The sequence below is a fragment of the Genypterus blacodes genome, unplaced genomic scaffold (assembly GCF_046128005.1).
Source record: "Genypterus blacodes isolate CSIRO-AG114 ecotype Tasmania unplaced genomic scaffold, CSIRO-AGI_Gbla_v1 ptg000008l_1, whole genome shotgun sequence".
Lineage (NCBI taxonomy): Eukaryota > Metazoa > Chordata > Actinopteri > Ophidiiformes > Ophidiidae > Genypterus > Genypterus blacodes.
The window spans coordinates 3955662-3981018 of NW_027466822.1; the positions used below are offsets into that span (position 1 = coordinate 3955662).

The following is a 25357-nucleotide window of genomic DNA, read 5'->3' on the forward strand; positions in this document are numbered from 1 at the left end:
ACCGATATATGCGCATCGGAATTTGTACATTAAGTTTGTTTTTACACTTGTTTTCTAAACACGAAAGGCAGTAGAGTCACTACTCACTTGTCTTTAGGGTCTTCAAAGCCCTAAAAACAGAACAGAAAGAAAGAATCCACCATTATTAGAGACAGTCATGTATCTGCTTCAAACCTAGAAATACTCACTGGATTACTCGAAAATATCCTAACCGGATAAAAACACAGAATTTGCAGAAGAAAAAAAAGATGGATTTCAGGGTGAAAATTACACTGTGAGACGTTTTATTGGCTAATCTCACAGCATCTGCAAATGCTGCACAATCATGGCTAAAGGTAGGAAGAACTTGAAAATGTCTTGTGTGCAGTATAACAATTGTTTTGATATAAATCATACAAAAACAAAATAATTCCTATTTATTTTACAAAAAATAGGTGCAATTTATATATACATTTTACAATTTTTGCCCACAAGTTGCAAATATGGGAAAAAGAAATGGGGACTCTGCGTGCTATGCATACTGAAATAGACATTTTTACAACATTAGGCTCAGACAAACATTGCAGAGCTTGCTGAGACAGAGCTCATCTGTGGCGAAGGGGATGATGCTGGAGCAGAACAAGTCAGGGAAGTGTTTGGTCTTGCGTTGTCATCATCAGCCCTAAAATAAACAATTAAACTTATAATACTTGTACTTATAATATTATCACAATGTATTATATTTGTAAATATATAAGAATATAAGCATAAAAAACAATAATTATATAATATAACACTGAATATTTTCTATATTATATTATTACAACATGATAATATGATGAAGAAATATACTCACATCGATCCCTGACATTCTTCAAAATCCTGCTTGACAAACTGCACGGAAATCTGTGCACAAACTACACAGATAATGCCGCATGAATCCTTGGCAAACATGGCTATGACTATGCCATGCTACATTTATTTAATTGGAGTTCCAGCTCTCTATTTCTCTGTCCTCTGCGCCACCATCTCTCAATCTGTAGGTCCAGTCACTCGACTGATGGCCTCAGCTGTCATTCAAAGGTTGCTAGTTGCGCCGAGGAGCGCAGAATGTAATGTTTTATAAGATGTGGATCGTGCAAATCGTTTGGAAGAATTTTACATGACACATGGCAAACAGAGTGACGAAATATCACTATTTTGAGCTTAAATTTGTTTATTTTTCCTGATGAAAGCATCCCACGCACACGAGGACCATCGGAAGGGTGAAACTCCGACAAATATTGCAATGTTTACAAATTCACGCTAGAATAAAAAGTGTGGTTTTGGCTATCTTAACAAACTCGCCACATAATATATGATTTAGACTAACTTTGAAGGTAGTATATACAGTTGGTTGAACCTTATTCGAGCCCATTTTAATGTTTTGATATCAGTTTTGCCAGATCCCAGTTCAGACATGCGTTACTCTGAATTCGACACATCAATCATTGAACACATCAATTTGTTCAGCTGTCTTAAGACAACAACAATAAATGTTATCCATCATATGTTTGATTATTAGACCAGAAACTAAGCATTTTACTGCAGGTCTCCACCGGTCTCTTGTGGATTAACGTGCTAATGCTAATGCTGTAGGACCATAATCCATCTCCCTGCTTGCTAGCCTGCAAATCAACCTTATAATCCTCTGCTGTCCCCATAACAGATGACAAAAAAATAATCAGCCATTTACAGTCTCTTAACAGAAAAAACAGTTAAAACATCTACCCAAAGCCCCATCCTCCCTCCCACACATTATCTCTTTCCCTGTTATACAAAAATTATGTGCACGGTGCTGCCCAGCTTTGATTTGTTAATTCTGCCTCTGTAAAATGACTTTGTCTTTGGAGAACGGCTAGGTAATTAATAATTACAAAGATGGTGAGAAATGGAGAGTCCGAAAAGATGGGGAGAGGAAGAACTGAGCCATCACTAGTGTCAAAACATTTGTTCTGCAAACTTTGAAAGCCTGGGTTTTAAAAGTGGGTTCTGAGAAAAACACAGGGAGATTGATCTGATATTCAGCAAAAGAAGGTCAAAATTGCAAGAGTAACTGACATGTCAGGGCAAGGAAGTCTTCAATGCCACACGCTCTTAAGCACTTCAAAGTGTTCATCTATGAGGTCATGCTCTTTCCTTTTTGTAAGCAACATTGTCTCAGGGTGAGTGGTGATTCATTTTAGTTATTCAAATACAGAACCATTTGTTTGTCTTGCACTTGGATTTTTTCTTCAATTTATTCTTTACAAAACCCTAATTTAGGACCGCCTCTTAGAAATGACCAATGATATTTTTCAATAGTAAATGAAAAAGCAAAACATATATCCATTCATCCATTATCTATACCCCTGTATGATCAAAATCATCATTCAATTGTTCGTTGACAAACCCAAATAAATTTTCCACGAGAGCACAATCTGTAATTATGTATGGAACCATATAATCGGCCAGGCGGCCATCAACACTCTTGCATTTCCTCGTGTGATTTGCCAATCATAGTGCTTTGAATGCTGCGGAGGGTCAAGAACTGCCTTTAGATCTGTAATACCGATGAATTTATTGACATTATTGTAATTCTGGGTTATTGTATTTGCATATTTCAAACATTTGAAAGTGATTGGAGGATGATTTCCTACTGTATTCTGGAAAAGCTAGAGTTGCCCACTGTCAGTCATGATAACTAATTTAAGAAGAAAACTATAGTCTACACAGGGACAGAGAGCGTGACATTGATGGAATTGGCAATAATGGGCATTCACAATGACTTTCAAATAGACAGAGAGGGTGCTTAGGGAATTTGACCCAACCAGGACAAGGAGGGTCAATCCCAGATTCTAACGGAAAGATTCTATTTATTGTAAACAGTAATCGAGGCAAAATGTTATAATATTTGCAGTGGCATGCACTCTTTCTTTCTCTCCCTCTGTGTAACACACACACACACACACATACACACACACACACTGACATTGTATGATCCCACTGGAAGTTCTTATTGCACACCTGGCTGTTCATGGAGGGGGAATCTCCCTTACATGAAGGTTTTCTTGGGGTTTTTTCCTTGTCTTCCTTGAGAGCTTTGGGGTGGGTCGGGACTTTCCTGATGTTACAGGCCTGTAAAGCCCTTTGAGACATTGTATGTAATATTGGCTTATAGAAATAAATTTTACTTTGTTTAGCCTCAAGCATGGGAACCTCAGAAACAGCTGTAAATCCTGGTATATATTTTTATTGTAGTGACCTTACCGAAGCATCTTAAATGATTTCTTCATCTAAGTCAACCTTAGACCCAATTGCAACAAGGCTGCTCAAGAAAGTCTTTCCTTCAAGTTGCACTTCTTTGCTAAATATGAAATATTTCTCTAGTAGCATGCTACGAAACACAGCCCTTAAAGTGGCTGTAATTAAACCACTTTTTGAAAAACTTACTCTCGACCCTCTCGGCCTATATCTAACCTTTCCTTTCTCTCCAAGATCCCCGAGAAAGCAGCCACCACTTTCTACATGACAAGGTTATTCAAGGTTTTTCAGTCTGGATTTAGAGCCCATCATAGCAAAGACACAGCCAGCACTGGTGGAAATCGCAAATGATCTCTTGACCTCCATTCCGACAAAGGACTTCTCTCTATGCTTGTCCTCTTAGATGATAGTGCTGCAACACTAGAACATCTAATTGACATTAGAGGAACTGTATAAAACTGGTTTGAGTCATATTTATCGGATCAATTTCAGTTTGTTCATGTTAATAATGAATCTTCCATGCACTCGAAAAATTGAATGAAGTTCAAGCATGCCTTCAGGACATAAAGCCCTGGATGACCAGTAATTTTCTCTACTTAACTCTGACAAAATGTAAAAGTTGTTGTGCTTGGCCCCAAACACCTTAGCGATAGCTGCCGAGGCTGACATTGCCTTGACCTCCAGCGCCACCATAAAAAATCTAGGACTTGTTTTTTTTTACATGTTATTTAACTCCCGAATAAAACAAAAGACTGCATTTTTTTCCACTTACACAACATTGCAAAAATATGGCTCATTCTGTCACAGAATGATACAGAAAAACCTGTCTACGCATTTGTTACCTCTAGGCTGGATTATTGTAAGCAGGTTGCCCTAATAAATCGGCACCGACTCTCCAGATGGTCTAGAATGCAGCTGCATGTGTAAAAAAATAAAAACTAGGAAAAGAGATCATATTTCTTCCATTTTAGCTTCCTGTAAAGTCCAGAAGAATTACACATAGAATTTACAATACCCCTGCTCATTTTCAAAGCTCCTCATGATCTCCCCATCTTACCTTTAAGAGCTCATAGTACCCTTTAACCCAAATAGAACACTGCGCTGCCAGCTAAACCCAACCGGTGATCCGCCCAACTTAAGCCCAGTTTTACCGGATGAGTTTTCACATTAAAGGGGAGGTTTCCCTTGCTGTTGTTGCCAAGTGCTTGCTCATAGGGTAGTTGGGCTTCTTTAAATGCTCTGTATGTAAAGTGCCTTGAGCTAAACTCTGTTCTGCTTTGGCACAATATAAATAAAGTTGAATTGAAAATTAAAGTTGAATATTCGGTTTCATCGCTGAATGAGGCGGTACCCTAATACCACATGGGGGCCCAAGTATTTTACAAAATACTTATTACATATACTGTGCTTATTATTACGTATATTTGCAGCAGGGGCACAAAACACAGTGGACACTTCGTTGTGACGCAGTGTGCTCACCATCCTCTTCATCTCCTTGGAGACCTGGTTGCCCGCAAGGTGGTTGTAGAAGGGTCGGTCAGTCCAGTGGCCACTGTTGTGAGTGACAGAATTTGTCCTTTGTCGGTTCATTTTGGCTATCACAGCCTTCTCCTCTTTCTGGAAGAGATGAAAATATGATGTGGATTAGCAGAAATAAAACAGTATTAAAGCTCCATTAATCCATATTCTACCTCATGGCACTGTGAGATGAAAGCTGCATAATCCAGCCGTTTCACACAACCTAGCTAGTTTGTATTAATACACAAGAGCTGCCAGCATTCCTTGCTAGAGACAAACAAACATTGCATTCTTGTCATTAATATTTTTTTTATTGAAGCAAACATTTTACATGACAGTGCGCATACAGTTATTGTAGATCGTTTTTTTATACAGAAAAAGGGGTAAAAGGAGAGAGAGATAGAATGAAAGAAGGCTGTATTATTATTATTATTGTTTAACTTTTTATCGAAGAATGAATTCTTGTCATTATCCAACGACGTGTCAGGTTTTCAAACTGAAAAGCAACAAGACATTAAGACCAACACCCCGAAGACATCGGGGTGTTGGTATATTTGACATTCGTACAATTTTACCTAGTTGGTCTGTGCAATCAGGCCACCGAGGCACACCTGAGGTGCCTTCTATCACCTTTAAAACACTGAATTTAATTACTGTAACTGTAGTGCCAAACTGCTGAGAATCAAAATATGCTCAACGCTGCATTCTGCGAACCTCCATCTTTTCATCAAACAAGTGCATATGTTACTCAACCTGTCCTTAGTTTAATTAAAGAGATGAGATGTGGTTGGAGGCACATGCTAATGAATCTGCTGAATGTGTTATTGGCAAATCAAGGTTTGTTTTAGTCCTAATAACTTGACAAACTGAAAGTACAGTATGACAAGACTACAATGCCTCCTAGTGGCAAACAGTCATCATCTCAATCTCATTCTGCATTAAGACCAAGAACAATAGCCCAAGATACTGGACGCCTTTCACTTAGAGCAGCATCCCACGCCCCACATGGAGGAGCTAGTCCACCATTTTCTGGAAAAGCACCATGACCTTACATTATGCAGTGATGACCCTAATCCCAGCGGCTTCACAATCCACTGCAAACTGCTCAAGTGCATGCTGCAGGTCACAGCCTGACGAAGCAGGCAGTCATAAATCATCTGCAAAAAGCAAAGAATGCAATCCGGAGGTTGCAAAACTAGACATAATGATCAGTGTTACATTCTCTGCTTCTGATTCATTTAACCAATATTAAATGTTGAATAAAGATTCAATGTTACCTAGTGTATACATTTCAATTCTATGTACACATTTTCCTATCTGCATGTATGCCAACATTTGCGCTGACAGTCAGAGATCAGCCAATTCAAGCTGATAATATCAACTCAGCTGACAGATCATTCAGAATCTGATTTGTAATTTGTGGATACTATTCTTCTCAAATTCTCGAGGTAAAACAACCAAATTGTTGAGGATTACTAAATCATTTTACAATTACTTTATGCTCCAAAGCATATAAACATTGTCGTGTTTGCTGCTGCTCAAGGACATTTTGAAGTACAGTGTAAAGTTAATGGACCCCTCTGGTGGCAGTTTAGAATCTGTTTCTCCTGGAATAGACTTTAGGAATTCATTTGAAACAAAATGTAAACACGCAGCTGATTATGCTGCAGATCAGCAGAGGAGAGGAGGCACCCCTTCCAAGTCAAACCCTTTTAAAATTGGATTTTCACCATTCCATCAATTTAACCTACTTTATATCCATCCATCCATTATCTATCACCTTTTATCCACTAGTGGGTTGCAGGGTCGCTGGAGCCAATCCCAGCTGTCAACGGGTGACGGCGGGGTTCACCCTGGACAGGTCGACAGTCCATCGCAGGGCACACATAGACACAAACAACACTCACTCTCACATTCACACCTACGGACAATTTGGAGTCACCAAATTAACCTGCATGTCTTTGGACTGAAGAAAGGAAGCCGGAGTACCAAGAGAGAACCCACACACACACAGGGAGAACATGCAAACTCCACACATACCCTTTTCTGACTGCAGCCGACGATGAGGTAGGTTTCTATGTTGTGGTTCTTCAGGTAGATGTTCCTTTCTCCACCTGCTCCTTGCTCCACATCATAGTCCCCATTCAGATAATTCAGAGTGGCTTTAGTGATATGGATACGTCTGCAGTGGCACATGTACACATAAGCAGTTCAATTCAGTTTGTCAATCATCAGTTTGTGCCTGCACATATTAAATTTTACAAAATGAAGCTCCAATTGGCTTGTTGTTAGCTTGAGGCTCATCATAGCTGGACAGATGTACCCGGCTTTGCCCCCAGCCTCCATGTGATTGGCTAATGTGACGTCGTTGGACCAGACATCAAACTGCCACTTCCTGAGTCCCAGCACCCCGCAGTGGACCCTGCCACTGTGGATGCCCACTCGCATGTTCACATTCACCCCCGTCACCTCCCGTACCAGCCTGCAACAAACACAACAATCAGTTAAATGATCTTTAGGCTGCAAAAATGATTGTAAAAGAGGTTCAAGCTAGCCCTCCAGGGAGAGCATAACAGATTATTTTTATCATTCACAACAAAACAAGGAGGCCTGTAACCATCCAATCATCCAACCATCCACCATCTCAGACAACAACCACAACAATAATCAAACATTTATCAATTTGTCTTGCAGCTCTGTGAATGTACTTGTGATCCTCAATTAATATTTGGCTACTTACGAGATGGCCTCGATCATGTCTAATCCCATCTCCACACAGCAGTGGGCATGGTCAGCTCTTGCCTCTGGCAGCCCAGACACACAGTAGTAGCAGTCGCCTAGGATCTTGATCCGTAAACAGTGGTTCTCCTGTTGAGGTTAAGGACATTTTGCTGACAACGCATGTCACTTCGTACAGCGCAAAGTGAATGAAAATCTGGTAGAGAGGTTTTCACAGTGAAATCGCTTTCATATTTATTTCCTTGAACACAAACTTTTCAGATGTCTGTATTGAAATTCCATTTACATTTTAATACTTATTGGCTATGATACAATAATGACATGTTTGTTTTTTTGTCAAATACTGTATATTGTATTGAAGACAGCATCTGATCACATAACAATGAACTTACAGTATATATTCTATTTTTTATACACAACAGTTTCAGATAATCTTGTTTGGAGAAATGTTCCCTGTGCACAACCTTAAACTGAATGAGTACAAGACAAGACAGTATGTAGTATGTAGCATTTAGTATGCAGTATTTAGCAGATCTGCAGCCTCTTCCCACCATTACCAGTTGCATTCCATATTGAGTAGGAGGATTGGGCTCACCCTCCCAGGCAGCCCTTGTTTTAGTGGTCAGATCGGCTAGATCGAGGATTTGGTGATACACAGTATCTCTGAAATTATCCCTCTTAGTAGTGTCTTGAAAGTAAGCAAAACATCTCATACTTGAAACTTTTTCAGGGAGTTTCTGATTTGGAAACACTTAAATAAATGGTTTTACCGGCAATCCATGTAGTGAAGAAATGATTGGCAAAGCTATTAAAAATTCAAAAGAGAACAGCTATGGATTCTTCACTTTCTATTGCAGAATTACACTCCTAAATCAGAGCTATGCAATCTAATAAAGCTCCATGCCCGATAGATTTCCTATATAGTTCATTAACAAATTAATTCTTAAACTGGCACCTTTTACTTTTGTCATTGTTTAACGAATCCCTGAAGAAACTTCCCCCTTTTTTTAAGAGAAGAGCTGTTGAAGCTGGATACAAAAGAACCCACCTCCTGTGGTTAATATAGACCTCTCTCTCTGCTAAACACTGACGATTTGCCTAAACCATTGCTTGGCTTGGAAAGGGTTTTGCCAAGTATTTTTTCAAAGGAACAAAACATTCAAAACTTCATTAAGGGTTGGCAACTGTTTCCAACACTCGCACCCTTTCAATTATTATTCACACCACTCACTGAAATTTCACGAGAGATTGTAATTTCTCTGGAACCTGTGAAGGCCTTTGACAGGGTAGAATGGGACTTATTTGCGGTCGAGTCAAGTCAAGTGCAGGCTGGAAGCCCAATCCTGCTGCACGGCCTTAATATACTCCTCTCTCCCAACCAAGATCTCAAAGTTCACCTCAAACCCTGTGGTTCCCAAGATTTGGTATCAATTCAGGAAAAACGTAAGATTTGCAAACGCCTCTCCCCTAGGTCCAGTCTGCAACAACCACCTGTTCCCACGCTTATTTTTGGACTCTTACTTCTCAGAGTGGCATCATAAATGCATACAATGTTTCCTTGAGTTGTACTCGAATTGTGATTTCAACTAGCATTTACCATAGGTTTTCTAGTCTGTCAACACAACTTGGATTGTCTGCAAACCAATTATTTTTCATTCAATTCACTCAGTTTTAACCTTGCTATCGGCTGCTCTCCACGCCATCCGCTCTGAAACACACACACACTCACAGGTCTCGTGTCCCACACCCCCTGTCTGACTCTGTTCTGAAACACATTTAATGTCACACCACACACACACAACAGTTGGAAATTACAGAACATCTGCACAGTACAGCATTTAACTTGAACATAACAGCAGAGTTGTTACAGAATCGACATTACGAGACTTGTATTTTTCCGTGAAATAACGAAATAAGATTATGGAGTGCGGTCAATAAAAGGGATGACGAAGGGAAGCAATCTGTTTACGGAGGTAAATGCATGGACGAGCTGGGACTGAGATGGGACAGACTGGTAGGTGGTTGTCCAAATCTGACGGGGAAAAATGTTGGACTTTTGAAGTCAGTGCTAAAAGTGAACCATGTTACTGATGTTATAATTAAAATAGTAAACTTCATCAGGGCACCAGCATTGAATCACAGACAGTTTGTTGTGGTTTTGGAGGAGCATGAGACTCAACATGGTGACATTGATTACCAAACAACTGTCAGATGGCTCAGTCTGAGGGGGAAAATGCTGAAAAGAATTTGGGACCTGAAAGCAGAGATTTGGGAGTTTTGTGAGAAGAAAGGCAAAGACATCCCAGAGCTCTCAGATGGGGACTGGATGGCAGATTTTGCATTTGCTGTGGATGCACTGATGAATGAACTGAACACCTAACTGCAAGGCAAGGGCCATTTTGTTCATGAAATGCATAGCCTGGTGAAGGCTTTCATGAGAAAGTTGCAGTTTCTTTCAAGCCAACTGGAGAGCAACACTCTCACTAACATGCAAACCCTGAAAGAAGTCACACCATCAGCTGATCACCTCCGCAAGTACTCATCCAAGTTGGGAGCACTGCATAGTGAGTTTTCAAGGCGATTTGAAGATTTCAAAATAGTTGAGGATGAAATACACATGGTTTCCTCTCCCTTTACCTGCAGTGTGGATAATGCAACCAGTGATAACCTGGAACTCATTGACCTGCAGTCTGATGTCGTACTGGCAGACCACTTAAAGTCAGAATCACTGCTGGATTTTTACTCCTCTCTCAAGGAGGAGACCTTTCCCAACATGAGACATGCTCAGAAGATGTTGGTTCTCTATGTTCTATCTACATATGTGAACAAACATTCTCAGTGATGATCTCAAGTTTAACAAATCCAGGTATAGATCCTCTCTCACTGATGGTCATCTGTCAGCTGTGCTTCGCGTATCCACCTCAAAATTCAGCCCGACTTTGATACAGATTGTAGGAGCCATTTTGGTATTTATTATAAGTTATTCTAATCATTGTCTTTATTTCTATTTTCTGAGAATTTGTGCCCTCTACAGGTCAAAAGGCCATTAAATAGGAGAGTGACCGGTAGGAGGCGTGGCTGACTGGGAGCACACAGCTTTAGACCTTGCTGGCCTGCTGTATGCGGAGGACAGGCGTAGGAATCTGCTCCTGCTCATAAATTAAGCTTTCAGCCTTTATTGATTGAATTTATGTATACAAACCCTACAAGACCTATTTGTTAAAAAAAACAATCATCATTATTTAAAACTTTGCCTGGACCACTTTGGATTTCCGTTTTTTTGCAATTCAACAAGAGTCAAAGAACCCCAGGTCAATACCAATAACGTGACAAACAAATGGGCCAGCTTTAAGTATAAATGGTCACTATACAGATATTAAAGATTTCTCTCACAATAGTAGTGATAATACAACATTCCTTCCTTCTCTCTCTCTCCTCTTTCCCCTCTTTCTATATAACAAATGATCTCCAAAATATCCTACAACTGTATGCACAATGTCATGTACAATGCTTGTTGATTTTTTTTGTTTTTTTTTGCAATTTGTTTTTATTGAAACAACAACCAGCAAATGAGATGGTTAAACTGCTTAATATTTGGAGTACAAAGACAATAGTGATGTCTTTAGAAGGCTAAGGATCTCCTCTTTTCAGCAGTCCTGTATATGAAACTAAAATGTGTTTTGGGGACAATGTGACTGAGTGGAGAAACAAGCAAGTCACAAATGGTAAAAACATTCTTACTTTGTGTACCACTGTTTTTGAAAATGTGATTGAATAAATAACATTTCTTCTAAGGCAATCTCACTTTTTCATTGCTTAATAATCACAACATTTACTCTTACCAGTCACAGCTTGTCAAAGCACTGCAATTTATCTCTTTTTACAAAGAAAAAAATGTTATTAATTGAGTTCAAGCTATTAGCCCGTCCCTCCAAAATATTTTCTGTTTCTCATGTGGCCCCCTGGGAAAAATAATTGCCCACCTCTGATAGGGGAGCAAACTAACTCAAAAATAGGGGTCGTCTCGGAGGGTGAGTCCTGTGCTCATCTCACACTCATCCAGTTTAAGGTTATACACAGGGTCCACATCTCCAAATCAAGACTACGTGAAATGTACCCAGAGGTAGAGGACAAATGTGATTGATGTTTGAACCTGAACCACAGGATTTCTTTTGCCCCAGGTTACACAACTACTGGTCTAGTTACTTTAACATGATGTATACCATATTGGTAACGCAGCTTCAACCTTCCCCTCATATTGCCATCTTTAGTACTCCACTTGACTAATGTCATTTAAACATTACACAAAAAGAATCAGTTTCACATCCCTACCTGCCAGACATCTGCTTTTTCATTGGAAATCCCCTATTCTGTCTCAAGATGGCGGAGGACACCATGTTTTTTTCTTGAACTCGAGAAAATCCAATATACAATGAGGGGACACAGTGATGAGTTCTTTCACAAATGGCAACCATTTTTATCTTACTTCAAAGATCTACAGGTAATGCTAGACAAATGACTGGATACTTGAACAAAACAATATCTTTCCTGGCTGTAAGTAGTTGCTGTGATCCCTTTGCCTCGATTCACATGTACATCACAGTCATGTACATCATGTCATTCTACAAATGTTGTACCACTAAAGTACTAATGCTCATTATAGTCTCCCTCACAATCAACATTTGTAACAATCAGCATCTGTACCTTCAGGGTTCACTGTCATGTAATGTAAACTTTGTTTCCATTATCACCTATCTCACATATGTATCACATATCCATGCTCATTATTGTTTAACAATCTACAAAATGTCTTATAACTGAATGATCATTGTTATGTCAGATGCTTTCTTCAAAGAAAAATCAGAAACAAAATCAAAACAAAATAATACACTCGTGTTCTGTAGATCAACATTCATTGCTTATGATATTTCATATTATAAACATCGAACTAAAAGTTCGGAAATTTGTGTTTAGTAGATTATTTCTCTGTTGTAACAATGCTTCTTGGCAATACATTTTATACCGTTGGAAAGCCTGTTCAGTCCCCTTTTCAATGGTGCCCCATTTGTAAGGAACATGCATTTGTGAGATGAGCAGCACAGCTGAGTATGTGGGTTACGCTCATGAAAAATTTGCCAAATCTTCTCTGCCGATGCCAAACTGCTTATTCTACTGTTGCTATTGACTCTTGTTTCGTGTTGTTTGGTGGATTGGATGATTGAAGTCTATCAGTAACAAGGAAGAAACAAGACATTTTGGCAATTTTACAATTTATTCATTTAACAAACAGCCTGGCACCTCCTCCTCATGCTGGTCACCAGCCTGGTCACACACTGCTGATATCGAGATGAGATTCTGCAACAAGTGGCAATCCCATATCTCCACAGTCTGGGACCGAACTCCATCCTCCAAGATGACAATGCTCACCCCCACAGAGCGGGGTTTATCAGAGACTGGTTGAGGAGTGGAATGCCATCCCACAGCAGTGTGTGAACAGGCTGGTGACCAGCATGAGGAGGAGGTGCCAGGCTGTTGTGGCTGTGTATGGTTTTTCCACACGCTACTTTGGCTCCTGACTGTTTGTTAAATGAATGAATTGTAAAATTGCCAACATGTCTTGTTTCTTCCTTGTTACTAATAGACTTCAATCATCCAATCCACCAAACAACACCAAACAAGAGTCTAGAAGCACTACCAAACACAAATTTCAGAACTTTTTGTTCGATGTTTATAATGGTAGTGTTAAATAAAGATTATCTCAGACGTCATAAATTGTGGCAAATTCCTGAAAGTCTCTTAATAGGCTCACAAATGTTTAGTCCAGTTTGTAAAAATGGTGAATAAGGATGTAATCTAGTTCAGGAAATATTATTTCCTGAAAAATAATTCAGGATATCACACACATAAACATAAAACAACTCTGAAATTTCTCTGAAGAGTCTGTTTTTCATGTTTGTCTTTAGTTGTCTTCTCCTTAGTCTGGTTTTGTTTTCTCCTTGTTTCGTGTTCAACTTCTTCTATTTCGTCTTCAGTTCAGTTTCACTTGTTAATTTTGTTCGCTTGTTATTGCGTAATCTAATTTCCACTCTCAGAGCCTGAAGTGATCTTAGGGACCTTCTAAGTTCTAAAATTGCCTGATGCCTAGAAATTTTGCCACAGAGATTTTCATTTTAGCTCTTCTTCAAACAATGTGGGCAGTCCTCAGGTCAGCGGTGAATAATCCACTCATGTCTATCATCTGGTTTTGTCCTCATCGCTCAGCAAGCCTGCCATCATTGCCCTCACCGCTCGCTAGCTGGAATCATTCTCAGAGAGAGAGAGCTACTCTTTTACTACTGAACGATACAGGAAATCCTTCCTTCCTGTGGCCATCGGACTTAGACCTGATTCGGGGCGGGGGATGGACAGAGGGGACATAGGGATCTGAGGTCTTTGTCATTTGCCCCCTCTGCCTCCCCCCATAAAGTTTCACTCTCACTTTATAGCATATTGCACAACGCGTTGCTGTATATCATATATACCACACATGTATGCTGTACAAGTTGTAAACATTGAAAATACTTTCACAGCCAGATGCACATTCTGCACTTTGTACCCTTTGTTATGCTTATGAACTTTGTCATGTACACCCCCTTCTGCATGTGTTACTGTTATCCTGCATGCATTTTCTTTTTGCACATTTTTTTTTTGCACTAGAGGTGATTCTTCGTTTTATTCTTCAGTGTACTGTAGTTGTTGCACAGTAATCCCTCACGATAATAAACTTTTTTTTTTTAATTGATTGATTAAAATCAATTATTTTCCATTGTTCACCATTTCTCATTCATGATTTAAACTGCCTTAAACCCCATTACATACATAAATTTCATGTGTTGATTCTGCTACACCTTTATTTCATTATCGCATTCATTCAGTTGCTATTCTACTAACTTATAATAATATATAATAAACCTACATTTATTGGTAATGGTTTGCCTTCTTTCTTCTTAAAAGTGCGAAGGGTCAATGTGACTGAGAGTTCACTACTTCTGAAATGAGATTGAATTGTCTTAATCAACAAATTAGTTGCAATGCTAAGTATTGCTTAATTTTGTTTTTACACAGTATAGGTATATTAATAAAGACATCTAATTCAAGTGTGTGTGTGTGTGTGTGTGTGTGTGTGTGTGTGTGTGTGTGTGTGTGTGTGTGTGTGTGTGTGTGTGTGTGTGTGTGTGTGTGTGTGAAACCTTACCGCTGCCAGCTTGTCAAAGCGAGCAAAGAGTTCGTTGAGTGTCATTACCAGCTCTTGAGCTGTGCACTGAGACGCCAAGCTGGTGAAACCTTCAATGTCTGCAAATAAAATACTATAGGAACACAAAGACAAAAAAACACATTTAATAGAAGAATTGACATTGCAATCTATGAGTACATAGAAAAAAGCACAGCAGCGTCTGCACTTTCTGTGATGAGAAGAGCACAGCTCCCCCCTCCCATCCTCTCCATGTTCTACAGAGGCACCATATGGCACCATGCTAACCAGCTGCATCTCTATCTGGTTGGGAGATTGCAACGCCACAGACTGGAAGCATCTGCGGAGAGTAGTGAGGACAGCAGGGGATCATGTCTGTCCATCAGAGACATTACACACACACGCTGCCAGACCAGGGCCCAGAACATCAGGAAGGACCCCATCCACCCACCCACACCATGGACTTTTCTCTCTGCTACCCTCTGGCAAGAGGTTTTGCAGCATCAGAAGCAGGACAGCCAGATTCTGCAGCAGCTTCTTCCCTCAAGACATCAGATGCTTGAACTCAAAATAACCACCCTCCCACACACACACACCGAACTGTCACCAGGTTAAATACCCCCTCACCTCCTAGTAACCCGTCCACCCACTACGACTTTCTGGACACATTCTATTTAAATTCTGTTTATTATAAATGCAATAACTTCATTTATTCTGTGTAATCTATAGGTAGCACAGCATTCCCCTACTCTTAACATCCTGTTGTAAATATATATATATATTTGTATATATATTTTAGTACAGTATATATTTATATCTTTAATATTCATTATGTTTTTTCTGATATAAATAACTATCCGGTAAGCCAATTGCAATGTAATTTCGTTTCGTTTAGAATGTGCACTATGTGTATAGCTTGAATGGCAATACAGTTTGTCTGAATCTAAGCCAAAGTCTAAGTCTAATGTCTAGTGTAACATTAATTTCAAGCACACTCAAAAATCACACTGATTCTGTGCGTAGTGTGATTTTATCGATTTTATACTGTATCTTCATCCTGTATTGCCTTACTGTCAGGGTAAATACTACATATATAAACTTACTGACTGATGTTGTGGGGGGCGGCAGTAGCTCAGTCCATAGGGATTCAGCTTGGGAACCGGCGGGTCGCCGGTTCCAGTCCCGTATGGACCAAGTAAGCAGACTGGTAGCTGGTGAGTTGCCAGTTTGCCTCCAGGGCACTGCCAAGGTGCCCCTGAGCAAGGCACCGAACCACCAACTACTCTATGGGCGCCGTAAATGGCTGCCCTGCACCCCCTCTGAAATGGATGTGTTTGTGTGTGTGTGTGATATGAGGGCGTGCAAGATAAATTTCAATTGTGTGTGTTGGAAGTCGCTTTGGATAAAAGCGTCTCGCTAAATGACCGTAAATTAAAAAAGTAAGTTAAAAATTAAATGTTGCAAAAAGTTCAATGCTCAGCAGTTAGTGGTAAGCATTATTCAATGACGTGAATGTAATCCTGTCATACATCTGGAATCCCTGCACTCACACTACCATTGTGTTACCATGGTTACCAAATCAAAGAATGAGAAGTCATCAGTGCGTGATTGCACATGATTGTGCTTTATGACAGGCGCACATAGCTTGATAATCATTAGGGATGTTAAAACAACTTATTTTCCATACTGCCCTTGCCTTCTTCTCCCTCATGACAGGAGCCCCTGACTTTACCTGACATTATCGTGCTTCTGGATGTAGATCTTGTGAAACATCATGTCCTCCTGTTTGGCATTAATATCAGCTTTCATCTCCATGGCAACATGACGGGGAAGCACTGAGAGCAAGAGACGCTCCTGCATGGACGTATGTGGGTGGAGAGGGCGAGTAAGTTAAATGGACAGATAAGATAGGCAAGAGATGCAGTCAAAGGGAATGATCCATCGATCGGTACATAGATCGATGGATAGATTCCCACACACACACACACACACACACACACACACACACACACACACACACACACACACACACACACACACACACACACACACACACACACACACACACGCCTTTGTTTACAATACAAGTTTGTCAACCTGCAAAACTTAAAATGAATATTATAATGAAATCAAGCCACAGAGGGACAGTCCCTCAACAGACACCAGCATGCTTCCTTAGCCACCATGAAGATCATATTTTCAGGTGAAAAAGTTACATAGTGCAGTTTTAAGTTATACACAAGACGTGTTATAAATCTTTGCTCTCTCACCTGCTGCTGGTTTTCCCTCTGTGAGTGCAGGCGAGCCTGGATGCATTCCCTGGTCTCCTGGAAGGCCTGCCTCTGGGAGCCCTCAGCAGGGTAGTGAGTACAAACTCCCACAATGTTGGTACAGGAGAATATCAGTACGTTTGACACCATCTGCGGAACAGAGGGAGGGAAGAGAGTAATAAAGGGGTAAGAAGGCCTCCCCTGGAGACCCAGCAGTCTGAAACCATGTAGCAGACAGGGCTGCACAATCATTATTGGGGGCGGCAGTAGCTCAGTCCGCTAAGTGGACGGCTGGGAACCGGGTCAAGTCCCCCATGTGGACCAAGTAAGCAGTTTGCCTCAAGAGCACTGCCGAGGTGCACGTGAGCAAGGCACCGAACCCCCAACTGCTCCATGGCCGCCGTATAATGGCTGCTCTGCACCCCCTCTGTAATGCATGTGTTTGTGTGTGATATGATGGGGTGCAAGATACATTTCAATTGTATGCAATTTGCTGTGAATTGTATGCAAAATGACAATTAATAAAGTCTCTTATCTTCAATCTTAAATTAAATTATTCTTATTGAATGATGAAGGGTTGCGATTTAATTAATTAAATAATCTAAAGACATTTTATTTCATGTACTATTAAATGTCTGGATACACTCCTCCACTTTCTCTATTCTATAGACCAATAATCATATTCCATGTACTGACATGTCCTGCATTGACAAGAAGGACATGCTGGTTTTAATATCCATAACTCTGTCAGCACTGACACCTAAATACATCCATCCATTATCTATCACCACTTATCCACTGGCTGACCCCTCCTACCAGGACACAAACTGTTTGTAACCCTCACCTCTGGTAGGACACTGAGGTCCATCAGGACCGAAACCTCACGCCACAAACATAGTATCTTCCCCTCCGCAGTTGGCCTCATCAATAAGGCCCGGGACACCCACTGACTGAATAATTTTGCACTAGGTGTGTTGCCTTTAATATAAAGTTAAATTAATAGTTAAATAAGTTAAAAAGCTGAATTTAATAAGCTAAAGTTATAACATTAAAAACTTTTATTTAGTGCACGTAAGTTTATGCTAATGGGGCCCTCTGCTGACGAGGAGGGGTAACGTTCTTGGTTTCTCACAGTCAATCAATGTCACACTGAGCAGAGGTCCAATCAGCCAGAACAACCAAAAGCACCTGACTGATGAAAGGAGGAGTCGTGCATGTTGCTGCTGAACACTATTCTGAAACGCTTCTGCCTTGGAGACTATTTGTCTGTAAGTAAGCTGATGAGTGTGATATGTGTCAGTTATTTACATTTTGTAGTTTGATGTCACAGTATGTATGTTTTATGTACTAAAGTGTTTTTTCTCTGTAATGTTACAGTTTAAAAACCGAACAATATCTTCAGTAAAAATACAAGAAAAGTCAAGTGATTAGGCTGCGTGCTGAGCCCTCTCCTTTACTCCCTATTCACCCATGATCAGAGGCGACGATGAGACGGCCTACAGGGAGGAAGTACGGCACCTGACCACGTGGTGTGCTGACAACAACCTAGCACTCAACACCAAGAAAACCAAGAAGATAATTGTCGACTTCAGGCGGGCTGGGAGCCATGCACACACCCCCATCTCCATCAACGGAGCTGCAGTGGAGCGTGTGCCTTCAAGTGCCTTGGCATCCACATCTCCGATGATCTCACCTGGTCCATAAACTCCTCCACCCTGGTTAAAAAGGCGCAACAGTGCCTCTACTTTCTTCGGAGCCTTAAGAAAGCTCACCTTTGTCCTAGGATCCTGGTGAAGTTCTACCGCTGTACCATAGAGAGCATTCTTACAAACTGTATCACAGTATGGTACGGCAACTGCTCCGCATCAGACCGGAAAGCACTCCAGCGGGTGGTGAAAACTGCCCAAAGGATCACCGGTACACAGCTGGACAGCATCGAACAGATCTACCGTCGACCACTTCTGGTTGGATGCTAACTGCATTTCATTGGCTTGTACCTGTACTTGCTCATTGACAATAAAGTTGAATCTAATCTAATCCAATCTAATTATTGAAGAGGAACCTTTCTCTTTGCTGGCTGTCGCAAAGACAGCCAGCAAAGAGAACACCCGCTGCAAGGGCAGTACACTAGGTGTACAGTTATTCTATTTAAATATATATAGTTATATTGTGCACACTAAACTCTCCATATAAACATTCATCTGTGTAATTGTAATTTGATAAACTTTTTATTTTTAATCCATATAGTACTGTTGAATAACTATGATTTATTTTTCGGGCAATATCAAAATTTCTCTTAATATTTTCATTGCACCAAACACCAAAGCAAAATTCCTTGTAAGTGAAAATCTACTTTGCAATAAAAATGATTCATATTCTGATATATCTGCCACAAACGTTAAAGTAAAGATTCCCAGGCAATCAGCAGCTCCTGCACAACTTTTTGTATTATGTTCATGTATTTAGAATTTGCTTTATTATGAAAAAAAGTGATGGACAGCTTGCATCCATAACCCATGAGTTGTTCCTGAAACAGAATGGTAGAGCGGTCATATTGGCATCGGAAGGTCCCTGTTTTGATTCCAAGCTCCTCCTGGAGCCTGTCTACATTTTTGAGTAAGACACTAAACCCCTAGCTGCTCCTGATGTGCACGTTGGCCTTGCCAGTGTAAGAATTGTAAAGTGCTTTGGATAAAAGCGCAATATAAGTACGGAGTTATTATTATTACTAATTCCATGCCAAGTACATTTAGTCAAATTGCTTCACTCTGCACTAAGCCAAGCAACCGCGCTGTTACATAAACAACAGCAGCAAAGTCAAACCAACCACTGAGCTACACAGAAGAAGCAAGTTTATAGCCATTAATTGTTAAATGCGACAAAGTGAATGCCACAGTTTTGGGGATAATGTTTGGCTTGTTCAGCCGTCATTATTAAGAAAATAATTGACTGTAGAATGCTGAGAATGCTGATTGCACATGTCAGAGAGCGATTTAATTGCTCGCTGGTTAATGTTTCATCTTAAAATACTGCAAACCTTTTCTGGTTAAACATTTACCACCATAGAAATTTGGAAATTAAAATGCAAAGCAAAAAACAAACCATCAAAAGTGAAAACCTTGGTGATTCCGAGTTGTGCAAAAATGGGATCTATCTGCACCGTTAGGAAGTGGAATGTTGAGCAAGGGTTTGCCTGACGTTGCTTTTATGAAGAGTTATGAAACTACATATTAATGGGAGCATGTGTGCATATATAGCAAAAGGTTGTTGCCTCGCACAAACAAAAATAGTCAAACCCAGATGCGATGTATGTAAACAGGGGAGAACAAATATGCCAAAAATTACAGCATAGTGAAAAAATAAATGCAGCAGCAGCTCAGTTCCACACACTGTCAGCAGCATATCAAATGACACAAGTTGAGTCAGGATCACATGGGGTTCACACAAAAAGCTAATTCTAGATCAAAAACAGATTTCATAACTGCTTTTCCTTCATTTAATAAATAAGCTGCAAATAAGCAGAGATGGTTGAATCAGAAGGCAGCATTTTGATTGGGTTATTAGTTAATTTTGGTTATAGGTTATCAGACTGCATAGAAGTGTGGTCTTTTACGGCATTGTTACTGATAGGTCAATACTATGGGGTATTTATATTCTTTAATTATTCATTACTGTTGTTAAATTGCTCATTTGCAAGAATTCTCCTTAAGTGTATTTTTAAATGAGAGCTGCATTGTTTAAGCCAATTTCAGAAATGGTGCAGGGACACACTCTACAGTCCATCCAGAGAGGGATAATGTCATAAAATACTGGTAACATTACTTTGAGAACATTTGCTAAATTTGGCAACACTTTGATCCAAAGCAATGTCCAAAGCAACATACATAAGATTTGACCACATCATAAGCAAAGACCTAGTCTAGGGAGAGCAACAAGAGTAAGGGCCAAGAAGTTAAGTTCTAGTCAAACAACAGGAAGTAGGTGCAAAGAGGCAGTGCATGGAGGAAAAAGATAGACAGCGAGGGACTTGGCGGCTCGAATGGAGATTGGTAACTCATTCCACCATCTCAGGACACAAAGGAGAAGTGTCTGGCTAGGGCAGTGGTTCCCAAAGTGGGGGGCGCAGAGCTATTGCAGGAGGGGCACACGATGGGAAGAGGAGCCATAAGAATAAGTATCGCCTCAGGCAAATGAATGAGTGTCCAGATAACATTATTGCTCCATGTATTTGTATCCTCTATTATCAGGTTTGACTGTCTGTTTTTACTGCGGCTCTTCAGCATGGTTGTTTGTTTTTATCCGCGCTGCTTCACAATTTGCGATGATCAGCTGGTCTGACGCATCGTTAGCTTGGCTAGCCACTAGTTTAGCGTTACAAGCCCAGTTGTGAAGGATTTAACTAATTATCATTATTAACAACGCAGCAGGAGAATGAGCGATAACCCGCTGCTAGGTAGGAGAGCCATGGCCACACTCCTTCCTTTGCCACATTCTACCTATGTGAGCCTCAATAAACACAAAATATAGGTCCAAGCTGGACATTGAAAAGTGTCAGTCTGACAGCTGCAACCCTGATTTGAAAAGATACAAAGTGAGCCAGCACCAGTCACTGAAAAGATGTGCTGATAAAAAGTGTAATTTTTGCAAAGAATCATTTTGAAATTAAGTTACATTAACAGTTGGACTGTTAATTCCACTGTAAAGGTGATTAGTCACCTTATTATTTATTTTGTTAAATAATAAGTTGCAGTTTTATAAACTACAATGTTTAAAATAAATTCCAGTGAAGTTTGGAAGCTAAATGTGTTAACATGTGTGTTTGTGTGCGTTTGTGTTGTGGGGGCCGCACAAAATAGTTCTTATCTACAGAGGGGGGGGGGGGGGGGGGGGGGGGGGGGGGGGGGGGCGCCTGCAGAAAAAGTTTGGGAACCACTGGGCTAGGAATTTAGGGCCTGGTTGTGGTGGTGGGACAAAGTGCCATTCGTTGGCATGCTTACACTGAAACATTTACAATACACAGCACCTGCACATCAAACATTACAATATACTAAGTCATAACATTGTGGAGGAAATGCTATTAAGTCCATTTATAAATCAGGGGATTTAGATTTAAACTAAAGTCAAACTTAATAAATGAATCTAAATCAAGCAACAAGGATAATCCCAGTGCATTAGTGAAAATGACCAAAGTAAATAACCAACCCCCTCAAGTTGGAATGCAAGTTAGAGGTGTAATAAACAAGTTTCCATGGCAACCAGCAGCTACATCAGATAGCAAAGAGTGATGTGGCAGCCAACACCTATATCTCAGGAGTAGTTACTGGAACAAGTAGCAGACTCTCTCTAAATGCTGTAAGAAGGCACTTGAACAATGATCCAGTAACCCACTGTCAGATGTGTGATATAACTGGGATAATTTACCGTTACTGTAAAAACTACTGGACCATCAACATTTCCACTAAATACATGTTTATCTTTTCTCTTCTCATTTCAGAAGGAAAATATATTCATTTGTCAGATGGCTGTAGTTCAGATGTTTACAGTGCAGATGAGATAGCCATGGCTGTGACAAAGCACCCTTGTTTGAGTTTAATAACCCAGATTATTTTGGACTGTATAGAAAGATTTTTACAATGTAATAATTATATCAAGCCTTGTGGGATCAATCATTTGCTCATTTGCAGGGAGGAATACATCCATTAATTAACACCTGCAGGTATGCGATAATTGAACCCTATTAGTTAATTTGTCGGTTGAAAATATTCAACTGTGCATATGTACACAAAGCAACTGTACTGCTACTTTAACTAAAGCAATGGACTAAAGTAGTTCTTCCACCAAGTTGAGTTGTATACACGCCATTATCATATTGTACTGTAATTGTGACATCGAGCGGGTATTGCTGCGTCATGGCGCACACGCAGCATGCTGTCAGTCTTGATGTTTGGGATTTCTTTGTTTTAAGATGGTCAATTACCTCATTTTGACACGTTTACATCAAACACGTCCTCAAACATACCTGCTTCCACAGAAAGCTGTCTATGCCGTTCATCAACCAAGAAACAGCCACGTGGATGGCGGACAGAATACATCCAGTGATGACGGCGGCGCGCATCCTTATGGGCAGCAGGGTGTAAATTACATGGATAAAGAATATGGTGCACCAAACCCCCTCTGAGGCACTTCTCGGCTGCACCAGCAGCACTCCTATCACCTGGACCACCAGCACCACCAGTATGACAATGTAGCACACAATCCACATGTGGTCTTGGTGAAAGCCGTTTTTGTTGCAAACTACCATTAGAACGAGAATGAGGAGGATGGCCACGGAAAATACAGCCACATAAGTCACATTGGATCTGGCTGCCTGACTGGCGCAGTGGAACCCAAGCATGACCGTGAACACCAGAACCAGCACTGACATGAGCATAGTCAAACTGCTCTGGTTCAGACGGAAAAAATAGCGCTGGTAGAGCCTCTCCAACTTTTTCGACTGGAACTTCTTTGATTTGAAAACGTGCATTACGCTTGTGAGGCAGGCCACTATGGAAAAATTTACTTCAGGCAAGACCTCCTCCTCCTCCTCTGTCCTCAGCTTGGCTCTCTGCTCCTCCAGGCCGAGCTCCACGGACTTGGGTCTCACCTCGCTGGCAGGAAGCTTTGGAGATGTTTGATGTTCCTCTCCATTGTCTTGCCACGCAGACCTGGACCTGAAGCTGACCCTGCTGAATGTCGTGGCTGAAGTTCGCCCGAGATGCTGACGGTCCAGATCATCCTCCTCCCTCCACCGACTGTTGGCCCGAGTGAGCTTCCTACGCAGAGATCTGGCCGAGTATGGGTACCCATTGGCCACGGACTCAGACTCCCCCCAAGCTGACCTGTGCTCAGTCCCTCCCCTTAATCCGGGTGCACCGACTCCTGGTGGGCTGACACTGTTCGATCTGGACATTTTGTCAAGGGGAAGGGATTAGAAAAATAACCCAGTTCGAACACGCGATCGAAAACAAATTCCGAGTAAAAAGAACCACGAGCAGCTATTTGGTGTCAGTTTAAAGGTCGAGCCATAGCAGGTTAGTGTTTAAAATCCAACATACACAATGTTGTGTAGAACAAACAGTAAAGTTGGTGATTAAGAGGCAAACATCAATCTCAGCTGATTGAATGATAAGACAGCGAAATGCTCTGGAAGTCAAAACAATTGAACATTCACCAGGGAGCCGGTTTGGCCCTGAGGAGAGGGAACATTACATCCAGGTGGATTTAGCTCTACATCATCGGAGCCAATTAGCGTCCGCAGAGCGTGTGCACGGCAACGTAATGTAGAGGAAATTAACCTCTACACCACAGAGACAGTCCGCAGAGATCATAGCGCAACAACATGCGGCTTGTGAGCGAAGATGAAGTGAAGTCGGGAACAAAAATTCCACGTCGTCAAGCCCCGGTGCACCTGTATCTTCCACACAGCAGGTGCTGAGATTAAAGCATCCGAAACACCCTCAGATATTAACACTATCCACGCCCTGCGGTCGCGTTTGTTTGCGATGCGATCCGGTGTTCATTAATTTCTACCTCTGCATGGAATATTGTCCAACATATGTCCATCACTGCTCCCAAAGACCCGACTGCGGATTGATTGACGGCCAGGCTCCGCGCCCTGAGTCATAATAGTGCGCTTCACGAGTGTCCACCCTGTGCAAAACAACTGAGGAACACGTTCAGTGACTGTTGGAAGCGGCATCATAACACAACCTGTTTACTGCTGATCGTCGCTGCTGCCTTTCAACCAAGTATGCTTTCTGCGCCCCGCCCCTACACGCCTTTCGATTGGATAAAGGAAAAGGCGACTCACGCTATATCGGATGGCCATTGGATTATAATGTGGTCAATCCCACACTAGGACACCGCGCGACCACCGTGGTCTCACAGCTGGACACGCGCACACAGACTCACGTCCTTTGGGACCTCACGAGTGCTCCCACACTGGGGGAGGGGTGTCAACCAATAAGAAAACAATTTAGCCAGGTCATAAAGGAAATATTGCAACGAACAGAGATGGGGTAATACACAAACAAGCACTACATATGCATGTGAGATACGTGGGAGGCAGTGGCTCAGTGGGTAGTGCTTCCGCTTGGTAACTGGAGGGTCGCTGGTTTGAGCCCCTGCCGAGGTGCCCCTGAGCAAGGCACCGAACACTCAATTGCTCCCCCGTCTGCGAAGGGTGGTAATGTAATGTAAGTCACTTTGGATAAAAGCGTCTGCCAAATGATCGTAATGTACATATCTCATTGCAGACGAGGTGTCATTAAGTTAATTAATGGTGACTTTGATTCTAAAT

General features: G+C 41.1%; 1 protein-coding gene across 1 annotated transcript; it reads right to left on the minus strand.

Moving 5' to 3' along the window:
* Positions 1–25: 25 nt before the first annotated feature.
* Positions 26–24797, minus strand: LOC143005332 (adenylate cyclase type 5-like). Its single transcript, XM_076156688.1, has 9 exons — positions 23039–24797; positions 17020–17169; positions 16482–16603; positions 14753–14864; positions 7520–7647; positions 7103–7261; positions 6820–6961; positions 4741–4878; positions 26–110 (listed from the first exon to the last, which is right to left on the minus strand). The coding sequence occupies exons 1-9, from the start codon at positions 23966–23968 to the stop codon at positions 84–86; spliced, it is 1908 nt and encodes a 635-aa protein (XP_076012803.1). The 5' UTR covers positions 23969–24797; the 3' UTR covers positions 26–83.
* Between the last annotated feature and the right edge of the window lie 560 nt (positions 24798–25357).